Below are 24,706 nucleotides of genomic sequence, written 5' to 3'. Positions count from 1 at the left end.
TTCACCATTCCAAGCGTTTCAGTGGACAGCCAATTCTTGTCTTACACTGCGAGTTCCCCTGTGATCGTCTCATCATTGATGATTGATCACTAACTGCTCTCCAGTTCGACTGCTCGTGTCAGAAAGACGTCTCCGCGTCCGTTCATGCAGGTGAGCCGTACACTTACATGGAAATCTGCCAAATCTGCTCGATATTCTGGCGTTTGCCGACAACCGGGAGCGACTCCCAGGCTGGGATACTCATCCACGAGGCGACACACTGGGATTTCATAATCGGAACAGAAGACTTGGAGTATGGCAAGAATGTGTCAATGGAGTTGGCGGCACAACACCCCAGAGACGCATATGTTGTCGCCACGACTGTTTTGCTAATCATGTTGACCACTCTTGCGCGTAGCATCTGGAATGCCGACAATTACGAAGTTCTTCACTGAAAATACAGACCCGATGCTTCCTTGAGCCTCGCGGTAACCCTGGCTACTATATACTTTGAAGCAATGTAATAATCCGATTAAGTACTATGAGGTGTATTTTCATTGTTTAATTAATGCAGAAGGTCAAAGTCACATCATTTATGTAATATCAAACTCCGAAGTCAGAAGTTGGAGGCAAGTCTGAAGTGGCAAGTTGGTAGTTGGACCAAAGTGTGAACTTCAGACTTGTGAATCCAGTCACATGACCATATGATGGAAGTGCAAACTCTGAACTCTGAACTTGGATAAATCAGCTATTGTAAAGATATGTAGTATTGAGTGCTATCACTTATAGGCCACCTATAAAATGGCCATCTAATCAAAAGCTAAAACTATAAATAATTTGACATTTGTGGCAGATATGTTTGGGCCTTGAAAGGAGAAAACAGAGAGAGAGAGAGAAAAAATAAAATAAAATAAAATAAAATAAAATAAAATAAAATAAAATAAAATAAAATAAAATAAAATAAAATAAAATAAAATAAAATAAAATAAAATAAAATAAAATAAAATAAAATAAAATAAAATAAAATAAAATAAAATAAAATAAAATAAAATAAAATAAAATAAAATAAAATAAAAATAAAATAAAATAAAATAAAATAAAATAAAATAAACATAGAATAAATTATCCTTGAATTATCAGTAAGTCAATGGATGATATTGATGCCAGTTCAAAGCTATTGCCTATATATCATACAACAAAACAGTCCAGGCTGTAAGGGCAACCCCTGGAGACTCCGACGAAAGCCTAGCAGGGGAGGATCCAAAGCGTGAATAGAAGCTACGGGAAATACACAGAGGGACCGACCTAGCAGGGGAGGATCCAAAGAGAAGAAACTCTAAGGGTCCGCCTGCTAGGGCACCAACTATATACTGGTCGTCCGTAACTGCCGACGTAGAGCGCAGAAGGCCTGAGCGGCGTCGCAGGCTCTATCCCCAGGTGATCATTGGGAGGGTCTTGACGGAGTTGACGGATCCGTGATGGTGTGAGTGGGGGGTCGGACTGGAATCGGAATCAGACTGGAATTGGAATCATGTCTGGGGGGCCGAATGGGAGGTTTCTCTGATACAGGATTCTATAATATTTTTATTTTTATTTTGTCTTAGACTCTAATAGCTTCCTAATTTGGCAATAGTGTACTATTTTGATCAATTTGACATGTCACAGTTATGATAAATTTTTGGAAACACTCACACGGTAAATTCAAATCTTTCTTTTCCCTCAGAAACATGAACACAAATATCACCTTTTAATATATATTTCCTTCTGAAAGAAATAAGATATTTTATCTGAATAAAAATAGACACCAAAATGATTTCTTTTTATCCATCTTTAAGTACCAGAGTGTAAGGGCAACCTCGCGAGGCTCGAAATCAGAGTCCTGAGCAGAGGGGGAATCCTTAGTGAACTACTACAACAGGAAGGGATGCTACAGACTCACCTGAGCAGAGGGGGAATCCTTAGAGAACAAGCCAAGGAGCCCTCTGCTCAGGTGCACTACTATATACTAGTGACCGGAGTAATGATAGAGTGACTGCATAGCGACGAACGACGCATGGGAGAAGTCAGGTGTCGCTAATGGGCCCTAGGTGAGTGTCGAGTAGCCCTCGAAGCTCCGGAGAGGCAGGTTTGGGACCGTGATGCCAAGGGAGGAGCCCAGGCATCCTTAGAAGGCCTAAGAAGGGGCTTCGGGAGGTCCAGGCTGCCTCTGAGCGTCTCCGCTTGTGACCGTGACCGTGACAACCGGAATCGGAACCGGAATCGGAATCGACTCCGGGTGTGTGACCGTGACGTGACGGCCGGAAACGGAGAGGGAAGGCGTGGAGCGGAAAGGGAAGGAGTCTGGTCTAGCCCAAGGGCCGGGGAGTGTCGGAGAGGACCAATGGGAATGGCGGCCAGCCATGACCACTGGAGGGTAGCGACAGGAGGGTCACTCGGAGACGTCCCCGGGCGTCTCCAGAGAGGTGGGTGTGAGGGCGTGCAGCCTGGGGCGCTGCGGTAGGCACGAGCCTTAACGGCAGTAGGCCTCACCCAAAGGGAGACCCGATGACGGGGGCCGTGGTGGCGGAGTGGGAAGCGGAGCCATGGCGAGGCTCAGCCATCCGAACGTAAGCCCGAACGCTGACATAGGTTGGAGACACCTAAGAGGTCCAGCAGGTAGAGATCGTAGGGAGACCTTGATAAGTGACAGCCCAGAGAGGCTGGCAGGCCATAGGGTCAAGGTCTAGAGGGAAGTGGTGCATCCACATCCGGAGAGGTCTCCGATGGCATTAGTGATCCCTGATGGTGACTCCGGAGAGGCTCCCGGAAAGGGGTGGCCAGGAAGTCGAAGACTAGGGATTACTGGATGTGGGATGTGGTGCGGGCAGTGGAGGGAGAGCGTCAGGGTGTGGAGACACGGAAACACGAGCGGAGACGTGGAGACGCGAGCGGAGACGCGGCGCTTGATGGGATCAAGTGACGGCATCAGGGTTTCCCTGACACAGAGAAAGACTCTCTTTTCATCACAATAAAAGAGCAATTAAAAGACTGCCATTTTGTCCAACTTTCTGTCTACAACAAATTGTGATCTTTGTGTTTTTGCAAAAAGGCCAATTGAAAATCAGGGCTTTTGATGTGCCTTTTTGTGTTGCACAAAGAACAACTTTCATTGACACACAAAAAGACGTTCAAAAAGATCGTCTTTCTGTGCCTCTTTTGGACTATCACAAAGAACATCTTTGTGATTGCCCAAAAGGGGAAAGGAAAGGGTATCTTTCTGTACACCTTTCAGGTTGACTAAAACATTAGCTTTCTGTCAGGACTAATAGGCATGAAGAAATATAATATTTCTGTGCTACCCTAGGGTATACCTTGGGGTATACCCTAGGGTACACCTTGCAGCTCAGGTAGGGTTACCTTGGATGATATTGTGACAGAATGCTTATGTGATTGCCTACAATGCCCACCAATCATGTCATCATGAGAGCTCCGCTTTGAAACAAAATCCTTGAAGCCACGCTGCGTCCAAAATTCAAGTCAAACTGTCAAAGTGATTGCTTATTATGAACAATATATACATGAACAGTGTATCAAACTACTCTACACTACATTATACGGAGCACTTCAGCCTCAGACTTGATAAAAAGGATCAGTTGTTCAATACCTCGGATGATTCCGCTGCGCTGGAAACCCAATGGCCAATTGGGAAACACTGAGGGGACCAGCAGCCAAGTCAATGAGACTATGCTATATTCTGGAGATGCTGAGGGTACAGGAGGAAGAAGTAACTACTGTGACATAGAGAGGTAAAGAGTGTGTAACGGGTTTACATGCGCCCACCACAGAGAAGTGGATCATGGAGTTCAATGTGGTTGTGACCACATACGGAACAGGGCACCCTCCCGAGCCAGGCGGGCCTGAACCATTCGTGGCAGACCTTTTCTGCGCCACGTTAGTACGACAACGCGGGCATGAAAAGAAGTGCTACCCATTCGCTTGCGATCCCGGACATGCCACATTGCAGCCCAGTAGCGAGTGGTGCACTTGTTGAGCTGTCGGAGGCGATTCTTGGGTAAACCTCGCGGTTTTCGCGCCTGCCCGCTCCCCTGCCGCCTGCCAGCCCTTCTCCGGTCCGCCTGCGCCCGACCGCGCCCTCTGTCGCGCTCGCCTGCCTGACGCTTGGTCCCGCCACCCTCCCCTGCTTGCCCGCTCTCGCCCTCGATGCCTCTCTCCCTCTTTCCCCATGACGTGCGTCGTCACGCGCACCATGGATGCTCGCACCCGCGTTAACCCTCGCTCTCAAATTCCCATCCCCTCAACAATTCCGTCTCGCCATTCAAGCGAGCGCTACTGATCTCCAACCATCACCACTCTCCGCCCAAAGACGGTCCTGGCGTAATCTACGCCTTGGACCTCAAATTGCGAAATGGGCAGCGCGTTTTCAAGATCGGACACACGTCTTTACCCAAGAATCGCCTCCGACAGCTCAACAAGTGCACCACTCGCTACTGGGCTGCAATGTGGCATGTCCGGGATCGCAAGCGAATGGGTAGCACTTCTTTTCATGCCCGCGTTGTCGTACTAACGTGGCGCAGAAAAGGTCTGCCACGAATGGTTCAGGCCCGCCTGGCTCGGGAGGGTGCCCTGTTCCGTATGTGGTCACAACCACATTGAACTCCATGATCCACTTCTCTGTGGTGGGCGCAGCGGAATCATCCGAGGTATTGAACAACTGATCCTTTTTATCAAGTCTGAGGCTGAAGTGCTCCGTATAATGTAGTGTAGAGTAGTTTGATACACTGTTCATGTATATATTGTTCATAATAAGCAATCACTTTGACAGTTTGACTTGAATTTTGGACGCAGCGTGGCTTCAAGGATTTTGTTTCAAAGCGGAGCTCTCATGATGACATGATTGGTGGGCATTGTAGGCAATCACATAAGCATTCTGTCACAATATCATCCAAGGTAACCCTACCTGAGCTGCAAGGTGTACCCTAGGGTATACCCCAAGGTATACCCTAGGGTAGCACAGAAATATTATATTTCTTCATGCCTATTAGTCCTGACAGAAAGCTAATGTTTTAGTCAACCTGAAAGGTGTACAGAAAGATACCCTTTCCTTTCCCCTTTTGGGCAATCACAAAGATGTTCTTTGTGATAGTCCAAAAGAGGCACAGAAAGACGATCTTTCTGAACGTCTTTGTGTGTCAATGAAAGTTGTTCTTTGTGCAACACAAAAAGGCACATCAAAAGCCCTGATTTTCAATTGGCCTTTTTGCAAAAACACAAAGATCACAATTTGTTGTAGACAGAAAGTTGGACAAAATGGCAGTCTTTTAATTGCTCTTTCATTGTGATGAAAAGAGAGTCTTTGTCACAAACAATACCAATTCAGAGGATGCCAGTTGGCCAGTGAAGGCAAGCAAGAAGCACCGTGAAAGGATATCGTAAAGATGATGGAATTCGAAGACTGGGGTACAAGACGAAATCTACTCTACTTATATACACTACTACCATGTGTTTACCATGCCTAATACGAGAGGCAATGACGTCATACTTTAGCCATGCCTTTACGTGCTGCTTGCCTCATGTCCACCTCCACGCTGTCAATCAACATCAGCATCGACATCTGATGATCCAATCACCATCTTATCATCCATCTTATCTCCTCCTTGTCTTATCTTATCAACCAGGGCCAAAATAAAAGGTTTAAAAGGCGAAGAAAAAGGGGTTTTTGAACCCAGGGTTTGACAGTCTTTCTCTGGTACTTAAAGATGGATAAAAAGAAATCATTTTGGTGTCTATTTTTATTCAGATAAAATATCTTATTTCTTTCAGAAGGAAATATATATTAAAAGGTGATATTTGTGTTCATGTTTCTGAGGGAAAAGAAAGATTTGAATTTACTGTGTGACTGATAATATTTTTTACTTGATTTCTCACATTCTTGGCAATTTTTGAGTTTATCAAAACCAGTGATCTGGCCAAATTGAACAAAATAGTACAGGACTATAAATTAACAAAAGTCATATTTTGCATTAAATATTGACTGTTGGAATTTTTTTACAGCTGAGAAGACTATTTTCTTGCTGAAAATAGTCTTAGTGATCTTTATTCAATGTTATTTTCAGCAAGACTATTTTTGATCTTTACTCAATGTTAAGTAGGCTTTTAAGGTGCAAGTATAATGTGAACCATTTGATTAAACTGATACTTATACAGCTCAGAGTCAAATAACACTGGCCAACATAATTAAAATAATCAAAATTCCAGACATCAGTCCAAATATGGTCAAAACTGGATCTAAGCACAAAAATGAATCATAGTTAGACTTCTATTTGTATGGCCTTCAACTTCTGAGTACCAACTACACCTGCCCTGCATGTCACACAAAAGTTCAGACTTCCGACTTCCAACTTTCAACTTTGATCCCAACATTCGATTAAACAGCGATAAATGCCTTCATACAGTACATTAAGAAATCCGCGAGGGAGCCACTATACAACATAGAAAGAGCTACTAAGTACCTGGGCTAGGTCCATCAAATTCAAACAGTGCGGCCTGTTTGAATTTGATGGACTTACATAAGCGTGACAAGCGCGTTTCTGATATTAATATGCTTTCCACTACTCGATCCACAAGTCGAGCTACTGATGCTCGCTCAAGGCCCAAGACTCCCGGACGCGAGAATCCGACCTACCATCGGAGTGGAACCTCGAAGCGAATAAATGAAGTGGCATGTTAGTCTACAACCTCTTGATTGTTGTGGCTTCTCGGCTGAAGCCCATCATGCAGTGAAAACACTCATTCACGAAGTGGCGCGTCCGATTGGGCATGTTCTGAGCGACAAGACACCACTCCCAAATCAAGAGCCCCCAATCCAAGTTATCGCGTCGAAAGAAAAGATTGCGCTCAATCCAAGGACGCCACTGCCGGAAGACCAGAAACTGTCTGCGCTTCTTCGTCAAGCTAACCAAACGAATGGGTTGTTTAGAGAGGTTTCAGAGCTGGACAAGGAGTCCCTTTCCGTATTCGCGCGACGGAATTCCTCTCGTGTCCCCCGTTCGAGCGTGGCACCAGCGAGCAGCATAAATGCCGCGTTGGACGATGGAGAAACAGAGTACATGCCACCCAAAATTGTTGGTGAGCATCTCTAACCTAGGAGTAGGCTTTTTTCACTCCAGAGCTAATACTTTGTTCACAGAAACGTATACTCCGCCATTTGATTTTGCCCTTCCAGATTATAGATTAGCTGGGAAATCTATACGGGAATCTGCGTTCTCTTCGAGGCATGATGATGCGCCGTTTGCATTAGAGATTCTTCCAAAGGTGGAGGTCACCCCATGGGGTCATCTGCTTTCGTTACCTGCGCTGGGTGTGTTTCGTCTCCTTTTTCTTTCCTGCTGAACTAATCAGCTTCATAGATGAGGAAGATCTTTTTCCTAGCGATGCGGGGCATGCGGTGCAAACTCGACCCACCACGTCTTTGGCTCAAGCTAAAAGAAAGGTACACGGAGGAAACAATAAGGAAGCGGCAAGGTCCCAGACCGCCAAACGACCCGCAACCACTATCGGATCCCATGGAAAGACAACGAAGCGCAAAATTTCGAATGCAACAGCTCCAAAGAACTTCTCGAGTATAGAGTTTTTGAACTTGGGCAGCAGTGAATATCAGGAAGACTTCCGATTCGACGTGTAGCTTATTAGCCTTATATCGACAACTTGTATTAGCTGTGCTGCAACGCCCTCCTACAGTAACTTTGTACTAGTATCTACAAAATGACAATCGCCTGGAACAAGTTGGAACTAAAGGTATTTTCTTGCGTGACATCAAAACGGCGATCATCTTTCTGTTTCTTCCACAATCTTATTATGCCCTTGCGGAGTCCCGGTCAACACCAAAACTGGGGGCGGTCCATCTCAGTCTCGCCCTTGTCTGCACCGGCGGTGTCTTTCAATTCTGACCGCATGGTCTCCATCGTCATGCTCTTCCGCCATCTAACACTAGAGAGTGTCTCTGGAAGATGGCTGGCGGTAATGGTCGGATAACTATAGAAAAGCCAGTACCTTTCCGCGTGCAAGCCGCCAAAGGTTGACCACAAGCATTATATGGAACCAAACGGCAGACATGTCGCATTGAGGAGGGTTCGGGTGTGTTATCCCTTGCGGTCAATCATGACTTATAGTTCGCCCAGCCAACGTGGGGTGAGAAAAGGCGCGTTAACAACAACAATAATGCATCTCTTCCTTGAGGTCGGATGATATCATGTCCTCCACGTTCATGTCCGTCATTTCGAGGATTTTCTTCCCACCGTTTCAGAATCGCCCCGCTCTACCGGCAGTAGCAGCAGCGCAAGCGAAACGATACTACCTGCATCCCATTACTCCATGCGACCTGCCGCCTCGGGTTCTGCCTTGTAACCTCTCCGACGTGAAAGGCGGTCAGATCAGGTCGCGCTTCTTTCCTGTTTACGGCAACTCCGCTGCCTATTTCAAGGTCTTTAGAGATGCACGGTAACTATTTCATATCACCGCTCCGTCGTTGCTTTCTCGCTCTCTCTTTATGTCCTCCTACTTCGCTCGAGCACCCCGGCGATTTGCTGGAGGCGGCAAGCAAGCCTCGTCCTCTTGTAATAGTGGTCCTGCTAGTGGATCGCACCCGGCCGACCCCACTGCAACAGCCGCTCAGAGGGTCAGCGATTCGATCGACGAGGATATTAGAGTGCGTTAACCGTGACGACTTCAAGGTCAAGTACTAATTTGTTGGGGCAATAGAAGGCGGCTGCAGCGCAGCAGGGGGGAGCGACGCAGGCAAGTCAAAAGTACGTGTGCCCGAGTCGCCATCTCCCTCTCACTTCGATTTGCAGTCATTATCCTTGGCCAGGCCGAGTCAGGTCTGTCTTCGAATTCGTTTACGCGCGTTCTGACCTGTCTACTAGGAAAATCTACTCTCCAGAAGCAATTCCAACTCTACTATGCTTCCCAGACGCTTGATGCAGACCGACCTTCATGGCGTATTGTCGTCTATGCCAACCTTATCAAAGCTGTGCGGACGATCGTCGAAGAGTTGGAATACGACTTTAGCCAAGCTTACGAAGAATACCCCTGGCCGGGACCGATAGACGCTGGGGCCGAGAACGAGTTTCACACGCTTCGAAGGGACCTTCTTCCGCTGATCTCACTTGAGAGTTCTTTGACCGCCCAGCTCAGCGATGGAATTTCCTTCGTTGGAAAACGGTCTGCAAGTCTATTCACTACGAAGCAAGGCCTGACACGACTCACCGGCACGCGTCCTCTGGGAGTACTTCTCGATGCACCGGCTGCGGTTGTGGCGACAAACAGAGCCGGTCAAGTCCTCGGAATGTCGGTTGGGGCTATAGAAGCCCTCTGGGGCCATCGCATGGTACAGGGCTTACTTCGGACGCGAAAATTGCGGTTGGAGGAGTCGGGCAGCTTGTGAGTCCAGCTGACCTGCTCGAATCCTCTCCGGAGCTGACCGCACCGTTAGCTTCCTTGGCGAGGTCCATCGTATTGCCCAGCCCGACTACGTGCCCACCACGGGTTAGCGCTACTCCACTCGTTTCTATTCTTGTCACTGCTAACCCGCTTCTCGCGCCAGACGATGTGTTGCGCGTGCGACTGCAGACAATTGGCGTTGTAGAACACTCCATTCCGGTGAAGACGGCAGGTGGGACCCATCTGTGGAAGATTTACGACGTGGGTGGTGTTGTAAGCTCTCGTGTGTGGGCTAGAAGAACGTCTGACACTTGATTCAATAGCTTAGCCAAGTTAGTCCCACTGCGCCCTTGTCGTATAGGGCTGACCGTCCCACTCTAGCGTGCAGCATGGGCGTCATATTTCGACGACGGTAGGTGTCAACGTTAGTTGCTGCCCAGTCGACAATTTATGGCAGTGAATGCCCTGATATTCGTTGCCGCAATCTCAGCTTTTGATCAATACCTCGAGGAAGACCCACTCACCAACCGTATTTCGGACTCGCTGCAGTTATTGGCGATTATATGTGCGAATCCATTATTGAAGAATGCGCAACTGGTTTTATTGCTCAACAAAGTAGGTAGCCTTCCCCGCTAGAGACATCCCCCCAGCTGACTGGCAACACAGACTGACATTCTTCGCCGAAAACTCGAGGCGGGAATTCAGATTCGCGATTAGTGCGTTTTCATTCGGCTCTGTCGATTCTCTAGACTGAATGTTGCGCGTCGGTAGTATCATCAGCTATGGCAGTCGCACGAATAATTTTTACACAGCAACAGAGTATTTTCGCAGTCATTTTCTATCTGCACACAAGAAGAGGGAGACTTTCAAGAGAACCCTGTTCGTCGTGAGCGACTTTTATTCACAATTTTCATCAGCCAACGCTTGGTTTAGCACTTGACTTCACTCGTCGTGAGTTGATATTACACAAGTAAGAAGATACCAAAAAGTGATGCACAACGATTTGCAGGACGTAGCGGGGACACAGTCCGTCATCGCAAGTGGTATGTCTGCCAGTGTAGTAGTTTTATAAGCAAAAAGATTGATCGTCAACAGTACAAGATACGATAATTCGGAAACACGTCGTGCGCAGCAAGCTTATGTAGACCGGGAAAAATCGGTGGGGTTTTGCTAGGATATGGCGTTGGCCAATCCGTATATACCCTTGGTGCATACGAGTTTATTTGTCACAGTCGTGGGTTTATTATAATGATATCATGGAGGCATCGGAAGAAGCACGCCCACCACTGGGGGATCGACGATCACTGCGCAAACGCCGGTTGTCTGAAAAAGGCTATTTTCCCACACTTCAGTCTGAGTGCGGGGTAATATGACTTGGAGGTGGGGAATTTTGAGTATGTCGGTTGGTCCTAAGCCTCTGCCGTCATTAGAGGCATGGTATGGACCAACAAATTAAACTCGAGGCACATGAAAGGCAGTTTATCCTCCTTGCAAACACGTGTTGGTTCATTTTACGACCTTCTTCCAGTTTACCATACATATGATACGTCCAGCGCTGCCGACGAGAGAATATTGTGACCAAGTTTCCGATACATGTCAATGAAGACTATGTAAATTAGGGCTAATATCAGTGCGGAAAGAGTGACAAGGCGCTCATAATGTATACCCCTCTGTGCTCCCTGTTTTCGAGTTGGCCAGTGGCAATGGCTAAAGCATTCTCAAGTCTGGGTCCGATCGCACTCGATTCTCGTCTTTCCAACTGATCGAAATCGTTGCAGAGTCTCGCCGCTGACCGATAAGTAGGCTCGGACCATCTCTTCCAAGTCGATATGGAATACATTCGACCTCCGCTAAAGCCACGATTTGAATCAATTGCACTAGCTTCCAGCGTTGAGTCGAAAATTATGGCGCTTCTGCAATTGATAAGAGATGAGCAGGTGTTTGGCTTATCGACGCACCCTCTCCGCGTGGCCATTTCCCAGACGGTAGCTTGAAGAGCAATTACGCTGACGACAGGATCTTTCGGTCCGCCTTTCATTAATTTCCGGCCATTTGACATGGGTTTTGGGAGAATGCGCAGCCAACTGTTGACGAATGTGAGCACTAGTTTTGCGGAGAGGTTTTCGCAGTGGGGCCTACTCAAAGTCCGCAGCGCCGTTACTTCGGCGTCCTGTGTTATCACTGGTAATCTTGCGGAGTCTGTGGATGAGGATGGTCTCAGATTACCAGCCCAGCCCCCTGAAGAAGTGGAGGAGTGCGCGGATCCAACGGCAAGTCTCCCGAAATATGATGTTTTTGCCCACACAACGTCAAAAACAAAGTTGCCCTACGGGGTCCTGGCCCCCGTGTCGAGCTTCTGAAGGTCTCTCCGAGGACGCTCTCGAATAATTCTGGAATGCATTTCGTGGCCGGATACATGCAAAAGCGGGGTGGGAACGACTTGCGCCATCGGACGAACGGCGGAAGGCAATGTGAATACGGTGCCTCTTTCGTACGTTTTCTGTGCTGAATTCCACCCCGGAACGAACTTTATTTTGGTCTTCGGTCAATCTCGCCGTTTCCGACTGTGCAGGTCTTGTGATGGCTGTCCCGAGGAGATCGCTGCTGGGGTCGTGCTTTCATGGTGAAGCTGGGCGACGAGGGAGGCGCAGCATAGGTCCGGAGCTTGTTTATCGCAAGGCGGACGAGGCACCCAGCCGTCGTGGTTCTGTTGAGGCAAAAGACGGCAGTGTGACCCAGGTATCTCCATTAGGCTTGACGCGTGACTGATCATTTTTACCGAGGAAAACGTGTTTCCTGCTGAGCCTTCTCGTCGACTCCGATTCGGCTCGCGCCAACCAACTCTCTACTTCCGACCACCATGTCTCCCCCTCCCCCTCCTCCACCCCCGCCCCCGCCACCACCGTTATGCTTACCCTGGAGCTCGAATAAGCCACGACGACGCCTGTCTTATTCAGACTCCGATTACTCTGGCCCTTCGTCGTACGATTCAAGAGGTCCTCGCGGATCGATTGACTCGCGGCTACCCCCAATCCCAGAAAAAGGTGGTGCGAAGGGAGAGAAGCTTGTGCGCTATGCGTCAGCCTCGTCACGGTCGTCTGGCTCGACGCTTGCGTCTGTAGACAACCTCACGTTCAAGAGCGAAGACACTGATGACTGGGCGAGCGCTAAATTGAATGCGGATACTCCGGAATGGGAGATGGGCAAGAAAGGACCCAGGATGGTTCGCACGAACACCATGGCCGGGACCAAAGTCAAGACACCGCCTGCTGCGCCGCCTGCGTCGAAGGGAGCTTGGGGATATGGGTGGGGCATTGGGAAGAAGAAGGAGCTGGGTGGAGAGAAGGGTGCTACTCGCGGGATCGAGGACCAGCCGGAGATGACGGAGAAGCAAACATCCAATGGCGGCTCACGAGGCGGTTTCCCGCTCTACGACCCACCTGTTGGCCCAATCCGAACGAACACGCAGTCAACCAACGCTAGTCGGGCCACAAAAGAGAGTCGAGGCACGAAAGATAGTCGAGGGACTCATGAAAGTCGAGGCTCTCGTCGGTCAAAGGAATCCAAGGGAAGCTATGACTCAAGAGGGTCATACGATTCCAAAACTTCCCCTTCGCCTGGCAGGACAACGCCACAGAGCAGCGGTGTCAGGGCTTCTCTCGGTTCTGGCTCTCGGCGAACCCAAACTCCACAAACCCAACTTGTCCGAAATGACTCCAACAGCACACTTGTGGGGTCTGCTTACGAGCGCAAGATCAACGATGTCGACATTCCTCTCAAGCGGATGGAGACTTCAGAGCAGCTCAATAGCCTTCGCGACCTGATGGCCAAGGAGAATCTGGACTTTTAGTGCGTTTGTGTTCTCATTACAATGACCTTTACTCATTCGTCCACTAGTATCGTCCCCAGCGAAGATGCACATCAATCAGAATACGTTGCTGCAAGTGACCGGCGGCGAGAGTACATTTCTGGGTTCGTTTATTAGCCGAATGTGGAGTTTCCGGTTGATTAACGAAATCCTTACAGCTTCTCTGGCTCCGCAGGCCAGGCAATCGTTACCCAGGATGCTGCCTACCTGATCACCGATTCGAGATATTGGATACAAGCCAAGACCCAACTCGACTCCAACTGGACCCTGATCAAAGCTGGTGATGCGCGCCAACCAAGGGACTGGATTGAGTTCATTGTGGTAAGCGAAAATATTTGCCAATCAACTGTCTCGTTGTTGAACAATCTGTAGGTACATGCCAGAAACGCTCGCATTGGTGTTGACGCTCGAATGATCTCACATGAAAAGGCGACATTGCTGAACTCAAAGCTGACAGCTCTTGATTCGAAGTTGGTTTATCCGCCACAGAACTTGGTCGATCTCGCATGGAAGAACAAGGCGCCGAAATCGCAAGAGCCTCTGTTCACACAGCCAGTTAACTTTGCTGGAGAGGAAGCCGGCTCTAAACTAGCCAGTCTACGGGAATGGATCCGACGACAGCCTGCCTCCGTCCCCGCCTACTCCAAAGCAGAGCCCACGGATTCGCAAAGACATGTCGCGACGTTGATCACGTCTCTTCCCGCCATCGGTGAGCAACTCTTTCCCAAACATCATACTTTCACTCAACCGAGGTTCTAGCCTACCTGCTTAACCTCCGGGGCTCCGACATTCCGTTCAACCCATTGTTCCAAGGTTATCTGTTCGTCTCGTTGGAGGAAGCATTCCTATTTGTGGATGCCGTCAAGGTTAACACTGAAGTTGGCGAATATCTTACTTCGTTAGGCGTCGAGCGAAGGGATTATGTCGACCTGTGGCAATATCTGCGTCGCAGAGAATGGGGAACTGGCAAGGTCCTCATCACACCTCAAACTTCCTTCGCCATTTCCCTCATGCTTACTCATTTCCGATACACTGTGGCTCCGTCATATGTGGACGAGATGATGTCGGTGAAAAATGAAACGGAGATAAGAGGGCTCAAGGAAGCTTATCTTCGCGATGGCGCATCTTATGTGCGTATTCTTCTCACTTGTTCCCGACTCTCGCCTTATTTTCTTTAGGTGCGGTTCCTGGCTTGGCTGGAGGCCAAGCTCAAGGAGGGCTACGACATCACCGAGTACGAAGCCGCCCAGAGATTAACCGAATTCCGTCGCAAAACTCGCCATTTCATGGGTCTTGCCTACGAGAATATCAGTGCTAGTGGACCGAATGCTGCTTTGCCTCATTACTCTCCACGACGTGGGACTGCGATGATGATAGACAGGGAATTGCCTTATGTCAAGTCCGTTTTTTGTGTTGTTTGTGTCTGTCTTTTCTGACCAGTTTACAGTGATTCAGGAGGTCAGTACCGCGATGGTACTTGTGATACGACACGGACGGTCCATTTTGGCCACCCGTCGCCAGAAGTCTGTGACGCATATACACGAGTGCTGCAGGGTCATGTATGTTCTTTGTCTCCACTGTTATTTTGACTGAATCTGGGGTGCAGATCGCGATCGATAGCGCGGTATTCCCGGAGGGTACCTCTGGCCGGCAACTGGATGTTCTAGCACGCAAGGCCCTTTGGCGGGAAGGCTTCAACTATGGCCATGGTACCGGACATGGCTTTGGGTCATTCTTGACCGTCCATGAAGGAACACACGGGTTTTCGAGTGATGTCCCTTTGATTCCGGGGATGGTCACGACAAATGAGCCTGGCTTCTGTGAGTACTTTTCCATCGCTAAGCATCCACTAAAATTTGATTAGACCGAGAGGGACATTGGGGCATCCGTATAGAATCGGCGTTGGTCGTCCGTCGTGTCAAGGTGTGTCCAGTTTTTTTTTGTCAGTTGTTGTCAAGCAAACGTTGCGCAGACTCGTGGTCAAACCAATGGAGCAGTGTGGCTCGGTTTCGAGCGACTGACGGTCGTGCCGATCCAAACTAAGATGATTGTTGAGAGCATGTTAACGAAGGAGGAGAAGGCGTGGCTCAAGGTTTGTCTTGTTGTCTGGCTACGCATGTATGTGTCTGACAGTGGGTTTGCAGGACCACAACCAACGATGCTTCCAACTGCTTTCACCATATCTCAAAGACGACAAACGGGCGATGAAGTACCTCACACGCGAGGTTAACCGTGGCATCGGCGTCGTCACCGGCCCTGGCGGCATGTCCATCGAGTGGGATTAGACCACACCAACCTAGATTTCGGCTTCCCTCCATTCCGCGCGACATCTCTTTTTCTTCCTGCTTACATTTACGGATTCACGGAACACATATACGATTTGCGGCTTGTCGTTAGGGCAAGACCCTCAGGAACCACCATCTACGATACTGATATGATAACGCGTTACCCTACTTTTTCGTCCATCTGCTCTGCTTATTACCTTGCCCCGACTACTATTATTTCCTTGTGTTCTTCGTTCATACGTGGTTTTGTCTATTCGTTTTCGTGTATATAGCTTCTTTGTAGGTGTAGGACCCATCTATCTTTCTCGAAGTGCGATGTTCCTTGTCCAAGCCGGATCTTGCGCTGGTGAGGATCACAATCTACGAAGAAGGTGGGGGCTTGATTAGCTAGATTCTCGGCCTGTTTTGGACTGTATTCGTGACGTCACAGTGATTTGCAGCGAAAATCGACTTGAAAAGGAACTTTGCTGTTTTGGGTGTTACCGTGATTCTGCACCTCTTTCGCAGACACGTCGACAACAACACCTATTGGATAGTTTTCTCGATGCTGGCAGTCGTGCTTCCGCATCCATTGATTGTCCTTATTCGTGGAGGCATTTCTCACCATCGTCACCACTGTCGATTTGTCGCGGCTCCTGACGCAATGATTTTGGATCCGTCCGGTGTTTTTCTGTCTTTTTAGGAGCGTCGTTGCTTCAGAGGTGCGACCCATTCTTCTTCCGCCCACCATTCAACCCTAATCAACCTATCTACTCTATAGCCAAGCCGCAACATGACCGTGACATCTACTCTCCCATCGCTTGATATGCTTGCATTCTACCTCTGTGGAGTTGGAGTGGTCCTCTCGCTGTGGCGTTGGGCGACGGACCCGCTGCGCCGAGTTCCTGGCCCGTTTCTAGCGAGGTGGACGCCGTTTTGGCTGATGTATCATGCCCGGAAAGGAGAGCGTTACCTCGCCGTCCATGAACTGCATCTGGTATGTGTCCTGCTACTATTGCTACTCCCTTGCCGTTCAATACTAATATTCCTCGTTAGAAATACGGCCCCGTTGTTAGAATAGCGCCGTGGCATGTCTCATTTGCCTCGCCTGAAGCCCCATCCAAGGTTTACGCCCAAGGAAGTGCAGCGCTCGATAAATCACCTTTCTACCGTGCCTTCTATGTACAAGGCACCGAATCGCTGTTTAGCACACAAAATCGCGCTCTCCACTCCTCCAAACGCCGTCTTCTCTCGCAGCCATTCTCTTACCAGAGCATCCGGGGATTCGAGTCATTTATGCGCGAATCATTGGGCCGATTTGTTCTCCGGGTTGACCGCATCTGTGCTGGCGACCAGTTTGGCGACGCCGTACGGCCAAACTCCGTTATGGATGTCCTGCTCTGGTTTAACTATCTTGCGTTCGACATAATTTCGGATCTTGCTTTCGGTGAACCGCTGGGCATGGTCGACAAGGTGAGAAAGTCCGGACCATCAAGGTTTTCGCTGACTTATTTAGGGCTCCGATATCCTTCCTGCAGAACGAAAGGACGGGACCATATTTGAAGAGCATGCTGCCGCTTTGATCGACCAGGTATCATTCTGTCCTTTTTTTCGTTGGACTCAATCTTATGTTTGCTAGCGCGGACGAACAGCGGCTGTCGTCGGCTTGGTCCCCAGCGTCGAAGAATATACCAAGATGTTACCAATACCGTTCATCACTGCTGGCTACAAGTCGACCGGTATGCGCGACTTGTGGAGCAAAATTTTCATTGACGCATTTCCACAGAATCGTTGTCGCGTATTGCAACTCGGTGTGTCAAACACCGCGTCGAGAGCGGCGTTACTCGAGATGACATGTTGGAACGTTTAATTGAGGGCGTTAGGGAAAAGGAAGGCGGAACTGTTAGTCAAGACGAAGTCGTCACGGAAGCCATGCTTTTATTGTCTGTATTCCTTCTTCTTCTTCAGCTCTGCATCTTGAACTAAATGTTTCCAGGACGGCTGGCGCAGATACCACAGCGAACTCGTTGACTGCGATTCTGTTCTACATCTTGACGAACCCAAGTATCTACGCGAAAGTTGTGGCTGAGCTGGACAGCATCAACGCTGGTCTTGCTGAGCTGGATTCGACCGCTTCGCGGCCGCAAGCGGCTCGACTTAACAGTGCTATTGAGCTCGAAACCGCGACTGATAGTCTGCCAACCCATGAACAAATCAAGTCGCTGCCTTACCTTAACGCCACTATCGAAGAGGGCCTCCGACTATTTGCGACAAATGCGTTTGGGCTGCCGCGTATCGTCGGTGAGGCGTTTGAGCTCGACGGGGTTGCTGTTCCCAAGGGTTATGAAGTCAGCGCCCCGGCGTATACTATCCAGCGCGACCCACGCATTTGGGGAGAGGATGCGGAAATGTATAGGCCCGAGCGGTGGATCGAGGATGGTGGCGGGATGCTGAAGAAGCATATGCTCACGTTTGGGAGCGGACCCCGCGCGTGTATCGGGAAGAAGTGAGTTATCTCCGTTTTTACTCTCTCAGGCTGATTTTGGAGCTAGTCTCGCATACATCCAGATGCAACTTGCCCTGGCAACGGTATTGCTGCGTTACGAATTCACGATGCCGCCAGGAACAGAACTCCGCAGTGTGGAGGGGTTCATGCACCGGCCGCTGGAGTTGTGGTTGGGTGTAAAACGACGTGGTCAAGGTCTGAAGGTATGAGCGAGTTGCCCAATAGATAGACAGAGCAGCAGAATTATTTTTTATATTTCGTTATTTGCATGGACCCTCCACTGGATTTAGAGCTTGTTTTATTGTTTGTAATACGCTACATGCCTAACGATTTTGGCTAACCCAGTCTGATCTGTCAGTGAAGCAGGTAGAGATATGATCGGAAAGGAGATAGACATGTGGGTCTTGAGGACCAACTTGAATTAAGATCCGAATTTCGCCTTGGACGCCGTTGCGGACCTTTGCCCTTTCGCCACGGCCTCCGGCAGCTGTCTAAATGTCAACGATATTCGGCCATGCTTGACCTCAGGCTCTTTGGGTATTTCGTGCTGGAAAGAAGCGTTAGCGGCCTGCAAGTGGAGAAGTACACTACTCACTTTCCAGTTATCTTGGGTTGCGCCACGCATAACGAGCAGGCTCCCGTTTGCGAGCGGCCATTTCTTCGTCGTTGCACCAGTGTCAGTGCGATTTGGTATCAGGTGGAACTTGCGGACGGCGCCGAGAGAGAGACTCGCGATCACCTGTGGATGCGAAGAAGAAATGGCAGCTCGATATGAGTCCAAGCACAAGTAACTCACCCCATTCTCTTTGCCGTCACGGTGCTTCCCTATATTTTCGTCTCCGTTGGCGTACCGATTTATGAGGATGCAGTTGAACTGGAGGCCAAGACGGGCAGAGACGTGCTGCCAGATTGTGGAAAGTATGGGTGGGATGTCTGTCGCGCGTTTCATGTCAACTTGGTGGCCGGAATACTTGAACTCCAGAGAGTCCGAGGACGAATAGGCTATGGTGCGGGGCTTAAGCACTGATAGTATGCATATCTATTGCCACGTACCAGCGATGGACCGGTTTTGTCTCACGGATTTGCCGTAGACTTTCAATGTTGGATGGTAAACTGCAGGGACCATGAGCTACGCGAGAAATGCGAGAAGGATAACTATGGCTGGAAACCGTGCATTGAAGTTCTTCAAGTTGTTCATACCAGGCATCAGCAAGGCCAGCATTAATGAACTACAAAAGGGGATTGCCAGTTGTGAGCAAGCAATTAGGAGCCAAGTCGGATTGCGGCGCACATTCGGCACATAGTAGACGTCTGCACCAGGTGTGTCCTCGACTTTGAACTCGACAAGGTCGAGAGGCTCCATGTAGGGAAGACTCGGATGGACTCGCGCCACCTTTCTATGTCTCTCGGAGTCGGAGTCACGGTCGGAGCGAGCGTCTTCCGAGTCATAACGAGGACGCTTTCTAGACGGGGCGGTTAATGTAGATGCAGAGTCCAAACTTGAAGCATTCATTCACAAACTGATTTATCAGTTTTGCTTATACCGACCGGGAGTGACCAAACCGAAAGTGCCCTGATTTGTGACGACCACCGCATCACTCATGCCGCTGTCACGCTCTCACGTCAAAGAGACTCTTGCTTTAAAATCCCAAAATACTTACAAAAGAAAACAGCTTGCCTAGAAAATATTTTGGACAGTATTCCCAGAGTATGGTAAACCAAAAGTCATATATGCATGTTCAAGACATATTATTTTATTGGTAACAACTTGAAATGTAAATAATCCTATACCGCCAAAGGGCCGTCATCCAGTGACAGGCTGTCGCTGTCAGATGGGTCCAGCGGAACGCGTAGCTGGGGTCTGCTGGCCCACAGATGCCTGCTATCTGGGGGCGTCAGCTGGAGGCTAGCTCACCAACCAGCCTGACACCAGCTAGATAGGATAGCAACAACATGTATTTATGACAGCTACTCCTAATCTCAACTATTGGTACTCTTCATCGCTTGTCTCATAATCTTTTTCCGACATCTGATCACTGTCCGACACTTCCTCAGAATCACTCGAAGCTTCCTCCGCTGCCAGCGCCTTCACCGTTTTTGTTATCGTTCGCTTGGTTCGTCCTGCTGCCAAACTTGTGCTTCCCGAAATCGCCACAGAGACTGCGATGGGGATGGCATTAGCCTGTGCCTTTGGCTTTTTCTTCTTGGGAGCAGCCTTGCGAGCGCGCTTGCGTGCTGGTGCTGACTCAGCATCGGAGTCGTTGTCCTTGGCTCGACGGCGCTTGGCCCGCTGCATGGTGGTTCCCACTGTGTCTGACGCGGGATTAGCCACTCCATCACTTGCTCCTTTGGCTCCCTTCGCAGTATTCCGATTGCGAAAAGCTGCGTCGCAAACTCGATGTGCTTTGCTGGACGGTCGTCGAAGAGTGGAACAGGTGCCCAGAGATGGCGGGGGAAGCGTTGCACGCAGGAGGTGGGCATTATGGAAAGAATGGAGGTTGATGATGTAGCGGTCAAGGTCCTTGTGTATGACAAAGTGCTCTGTCTTTTCAGATGCGACACGTTCTTGAATAATGGCGCGGGAACCGGTGGCCGCACATTGGGCTGCACGACAGTCGTGTTGTGCATTGAAACTAAAGCTGACATCCTGCACTCATGAATATATAAGTGCAATAGCGGTTTAAGAGTCCATACCTTCGTTGGAACAATGAGAAGGAGTGTTTCGCCATCGGGTCGAATCAATGCCGGCATCCCATATACTGGATCGCGGTTCGCCGATGTCTGGAAGCGTTCCAAAACGGCAAGGTTGGCCTCGGTACCCTTGAGGATTTCTACAACGCGGGCAGGAATTACGGTCTACTTGGCGTTAGGATGCTGAATGACACCGAAGAAATACTCACATGAGTTGATAGCCACGGTGCAAAAACCCAAGACCCAACGCGACATTCATCCTGCGATTGGCAGATAAAGGATTTTCCGTTGTCCCATCCTGAGTTTGACGCGTAGTCATGATAGTTTGTTGCTTTTGCTGCCGTTGTCGCGCTTAATTCACGCAATAATCGCTTATCTTCACCCCGTGTGAGTGGGGTCAACTTTACATTGCCTGAAAAATGATCATGAGACCGGGCGATAAGAGAACGTGAAGCTCGTACCAATATCCACACTCTTTTGTGGCGTCCAGCCCAAGAGTTTCTGTAGGATGGGGTGCTTTTCTAAGTAATGGCGAACATCAGAGCCCGCTCGGACCCATTTCTGTTTGCCTTCTGCCGCCCAAAGTCCACCAGTTAGTCGATGTTTGAGCCCTTCCTGGTCTCCCAGCTGAAGAGCGATGTCGCGGCTTGGTGCCAGATGGTTCGATAGTACTGAGCAATAGCGGAAAATGGCGTTGAAACTCTCAAATAGCTCCGTCGCAAGGCCAATGAGTGGTCCAAATTCCATTGCGTCATCAGCAGCATGTGCAAGCAGGTGGTATTTGATTTTCGTTATGATTTTGGAAGGATCGATAACGGCGACAGCATCAAGCAGGTTTGCGACCGCTGTTTCGAGGTCGGTCTGGAGTAGAAGTGAGAATGTGGGAGGTATGACGGGACGGACATACATGATACTGAGTTATGTCGTGAATTTCGGGGACCCAGAGCAAGGCAGAGAGCTCGCCTAATGCTTGCCATGCGGCGAGATGGTCGTCCGAGACCAAATCATGCACATGGAATATGCCTGTCTGAACGACAGTCTTAAGTTGTTTCCCGATGAGTGAATTGGCGTATTGCATAATGTACTTGGCGCGAATGGCATGAATCGAAAGCCCGCTCGTCTCGGTCGCTTGTAAACGCTGCGAATATGTTGTCTTCTCCTTGTCGGACCAGCCGGTGTGCGAGATGTGCCACACGTACTTGACTGCACCAAGGAGAATCGTATGTAAGAGTTCGATCGGTGTATCGCGTGTAGGATCGAACGCTATGGGTTTGCATCAATACTCATGCTTATGACACAATTGGTCAAACTGTACCTGTTGTTCGCAAGAAAGCACTATAGATCTTTTCGTCGTTCTCATCTACCCACTTCATGAGCTCCGCTTTGATGTTTGCTGCTGGTCGTTCGGGGTCGGCAACGCTCAGTTGCGCAAAACGGGCTTCGAGACCTGTGATCCATTGCTGCGTATATGCGTCTTTCACGCCCGTGTTGCGCTGGATCTTCTGGAGCTTGTCCATTGTTGTCCCACCACACACATGCCGGACTTGAAGCCGCAACTCGTCGAGCACATATTCTTTGGTTCGCGGAACACCAGGCTGTAGTTATTAGCTTATATATTGGCCAATAGAAGGGAGAGCAAACCTTGAAGAGCTCTTCATACCCAACATTCGAGTGCTTGTGCGCTTTTGGGCCGCCGACCTTGCATTTTCGACAGAAGTAGTTGGCCTGGCCACCCATATGAGATGATACCTCACTCTGCATCGGGTTGTCGGAAGGGCCGGCGTTACAGTAGACGCAGATCTTTGTCGTATTGCCTGCGTCGTCTTGGACAGCAATCGGCTTGGTGTGTGTGGCTCTGAAATTATTAGAAAGAATACCGAAACTATATATGGAGGCGCGCACTCAATGGCGGTCTTGAATTCGCGATATTGTTCGGAAATGGACGCATTGGGGGAGGTCGAGACGAAATGGATATGATATTCTTGCTGCAGCAGTTTTCGGGGAAGATTTCGATGCGTCATATACGCGTTCCAATGCTTGTTCCATGATTTAGAGCGATTTCCGGATACGTCGTCACCAAAGTAGTCGACAAGGCTGGTGTACATTGGACAGCCACCCGCAATGGCACGTTTACGATTGGGCATCCTTGCGGGGTGTCCCTTCGAAAATGTCGCCGCTGCTGGCATGAGAACTGGAAGATTGATTGCAGACAGCACTCACAATTCCATGGCGGCACCGCTCCGAGATCAAGGAGGTCCAGATAATTTTCCTTCATATCTGCAGCTGCAACGAGGTACGTCTTTGAATCATCAATTGCTGCTTCGCCAACCTGCTGAAAGTCAGCCTGAGTTGCGGGAAACGATGACAATTTCGCACTGTGTCAATTTCGACACTGTAACAATCTGCCCAAACGGCAGAGTTGACAGTAACCCAGCGTATAGGAACAACGAACTTGCCGTCCTGAAGGCGGCAGAGTTCGTTGACATAGAAATGTGCATTTCCCGCGTCGTACATCGGACTGAGCGCGTCAAGATCCATATTCTTCCTCCATTTTTGTGCATGCCAGATCTCGCAAACGATGCCGTTGCTAGGAATTTCTGGGTACACACGAATATGTTTCCGGATTGCAGGATTGGCCCAATCCTAGTCACAAACTTGAATATCTTCGACAGGACGAGGAAGGCAGATGTACTCACATGTGCGACAATTGCGCAAGGATCATTCATAAAAAAGACGTTTCCCAGTGGCGACAGGCAAGGGAGAGTGGGAATACCCGATTCGGCTCGAATTTCCTTCTGAACTCGGTTGAGGCCTTCGAGAGAAGGAATGTCTTGGGCACCAGTTTCGCGCATGATCCACAGTATGACTCGCATGAGAGATTTCGAGACCCGAAGTCGCGGAAGGTTGTCGAGAATGTCAAGGAGGAACATCTGCACCATCTTCAATTCAGAAAAATGCGGGCAACTCGAAAAGTGCAGAAAACACACCGTTTTATTCGGATATGGAAAGTATCCAGCCGTTAGTGGGGTTCTCTGGGTGCCAGCAGTCTGAATCTCCTCCTCGGTGGGCCCAGCGACACCTGTAAGGCGAATTAGATGAAGCAAGAAGCGGTGAGCGAAACAGACATCGACAGCAGAATCAAGTCCGCGTGTCACATGTCTGCTGTCATCCCACGTTGACGACAACCCTTACCTGCGTTGGCCAGTAACTCAGCGAGGAAATCCTCCTCCTCGTCGCGTTCATTCAGCGCGTCCTCCACCATTCCATTCCCGAACCCCAACCGTTGCGCCACTCCCTCGGGGTCCCACAGACCAAAAAGCTCCGCCTGTTGATCCAAGAGGCTGTGAGCCACTCGACCATCCTCTGCCGTGTCCAGCCCCGCACTGAAGGCTGCCCCGTCCTCCTCATACGCGCGCCACATCTCAGCCTCCGCCATACTCGGCACACCCGCGACACGCTGCATCGGGACTGGGGCGAGGATAGGCTGCGCTGGTTGTCGTGGCGCCAGTCGGGTGCGAGCAGCCAGTTGGCGCTCCAACTCCAGGTCCCTCAGTCGCTGCTGCCCGGCGCTGACAATTGCCAACGCTTTCCGGTGGTCTGCCGAGTCCTCGTGCTTGCTCGTGCTCCTCCGCGCTATCCACACATGCCGTTCTGGGGGGTTTCCGGCAGAGCAAGCACGACACAATACTCGGTCGTCTTCACTGCGTGTTATCCAAACTGCAACTTGTGAGTGTCCTGTGTGTTCCCATTGCCGCTAATACTGATTCGCACCATCGTCATTTAGCCCCGCACCACTTCCTCGGGCTGGCATTGGTCGTCCACAAGGCGAAAAGTGAGACTCCCCTCTCGGCAACTTTCACCCCTCCACCCCCCCCTCCAGCTATTGTCCAGCCATCCGAATCATCCCTATCACCTGTCCACCACATGTCCACCACCCTGAATCACATTGAAGACTTGTTT

At 49.6% G+C, this 24,706-nt stretch overlaps 6 protein-coding genes across 6 annotated transcripts; 4 read left to right on the top strand and 2 right to left on the bottom strand.

Annotated features, from left to right (window-relative positions):
- Positions 1-6,577: 6,577 nt before the first annotated feature.
- Positions 6,578-7,660, top strand: MIND_00115900 (uncharacterized protein; the record flags this gene model as incomplete). The annotated part of the gene is made up of 4 exons (XM_037358101.1): positions 6,578-6,701; positions 6,757-7,104; positions 7,166-7,336; positions 7,386-7,660. The coding sequence occupies 4 exons, from the start codon at positions 6,578-6,580 to the stop codon at positions 7,658-7,660; spliced, it is 918 nt and encodes a 305-aa protein (XP_037226011.1).
- An 823-nt stretch (positions 7,661-8,483) lies between these two features.
- MIND_00115800 (uncharacterized protein) lies at positions 8,484-10,562 on the top strand (the record flags this gene model as incomplete). Its single annotated transcript, XM_037358100.1, has 14 exons — positions 8,484-8,683; positions 8,737-8,776; positions 8,829-8,855; positions 8,901-9,417; positions 9,470-9,522; positions 9,581-9,690; positions 9,741-9,749; positions 9,799-9,829; positions 9,875-10,032; positions 10,084-10,133; positions 10,189-10,303; positions 10,351-10,368; positions 10,427-10,460; positions 10,513-10,562. The coding sequence occupies exons 1-14, from the start codon at positions 8,525-8,527 to the stop codon at positions 10,560-10,562; spliced, it is 1,371 nt and encodes a 456-aa protein (XP_037226010.1). The 5' UTR covers positions 8,484-8,524.
- Positions 10,563-12,277: 1,715 nt separating this feature from the next.
- MIND_00115600 (Creatinase aminopeptidase) lies at positions 12,278-15,570 on the top strand (the record flags this gene model as incomplete). Its single annotated transcript, XM_037358099.1, has 11 exons — positions 12,278-13,266; positions 13,315-13,389; positions 13,444-13,606; positions 13,658-13,994; positions 14,045-14,415; positions 14,464-14,684; positions 14,733-14,844; positions 14,892-15,105; positions 15,150-15,208; positions 15,258-15,377; positions 15,430-15,570. 11 exons carry the CDS (start codon positions 12,278-12,280, stop codon positions 15,568-15,570), a joined length of 2,802 nt encoding a protein of 933 aa, XP_037226009.1.
- A 772-nt stretch (positions 15,571-16,342) lies between these two features.
- On the top strand, positions 16,343-18,264 carry MIND_00115500 (Cytochrome P450; the record flags this gene model as incomplete). The annotated part of the gene is made up of 7 exons (XM_037358098.1): positions 16,343-16,546; positions 16,606-17,022; positions 17,066-17,140; positions 17,189-17,288; positions 17,336-17,492; positions 17,546-18,055; positions 18,102-18,264. The coding sequence occupies 7 exons, from the start codon at positions 16,343-16,345 to the stop codon at positions 18,262-18,264; spliced, it is 1,626 nt and encodes a 541-aa protein (XP_037226008.1).
- A 145-nt stretch (positions 18,265-18,409) lies between these two features.
- On the bottom strand, positions 18,410-19,418 carry MIND_00115400 (Fe2OG dioxygenase domain-containing protein; the record flags this gene model as incomplete). The annotated part of the gene is made up of 7 exons (XM_037358097.1): positions 18,410-18,458; positions 18,514-18,602; positions 18,651-18,794; positions 18,852-19,057; positions 19,109-19,168; positions 19,230-19,284; positions 19,347-19,418. 7 exons carry the CDS (start codon positions 19,416-19,418, stop codon positions 18,410-18,412), a joined length of 675 nt encoding a protein of 224 aa, XP_037226007.1.
- A 621-nt stretch (positions 19,419-20,039) lies between these two features.
- Positions 20,040-24,557, bottom strand: MIND_00115300 (uncharacterized protein; the record flags this gene model as incomplete). Its single annotated transcript, XM_037358096.1, has 13 exons — positions 20,040-20,702; positions 20,750-20,911; positions 20,956-21,158; positions 21,208-21,607; positions 21,654-22,009; positions 22,062-22,341; positions 22,388-22,601; positions 22,649-22,937; positions 22,967-23,075; positions 23,123-23,389; positions 23,443-23,825; positions 23,939-24,463; positions 24,518-24,557. 13 exons carry the CDS (start codon positions 24,555-24,557, stop codon positions 20,040-20,042), a joined length of 3,891 nt encoding a protein of 1,296 aa, XP_037226006.1.
- Positions 24,558-24,706: the final 149 nt, after the last annotated feature.

The sequence above is a fragment of the Mycena indigotica genome (genome assembly GCF_014461135.1).
Source record: "Mycena indigotica strain 171206Taipei chromosome Unknown Mind.scaff0001, whole genome shotgun sequence".
Lineage (NCBI taxonomy): Eukaryota > Fungi > Basidiomycota > Agaricomycetes > Agaricales > Mycenaceae > Mycena > Mycena indigotica.
The sequence above is the reverse complement of the archived record's forward strand: the minus strand, read 5'-3'. Positions and strand labels throughout refer to the sequence as shown.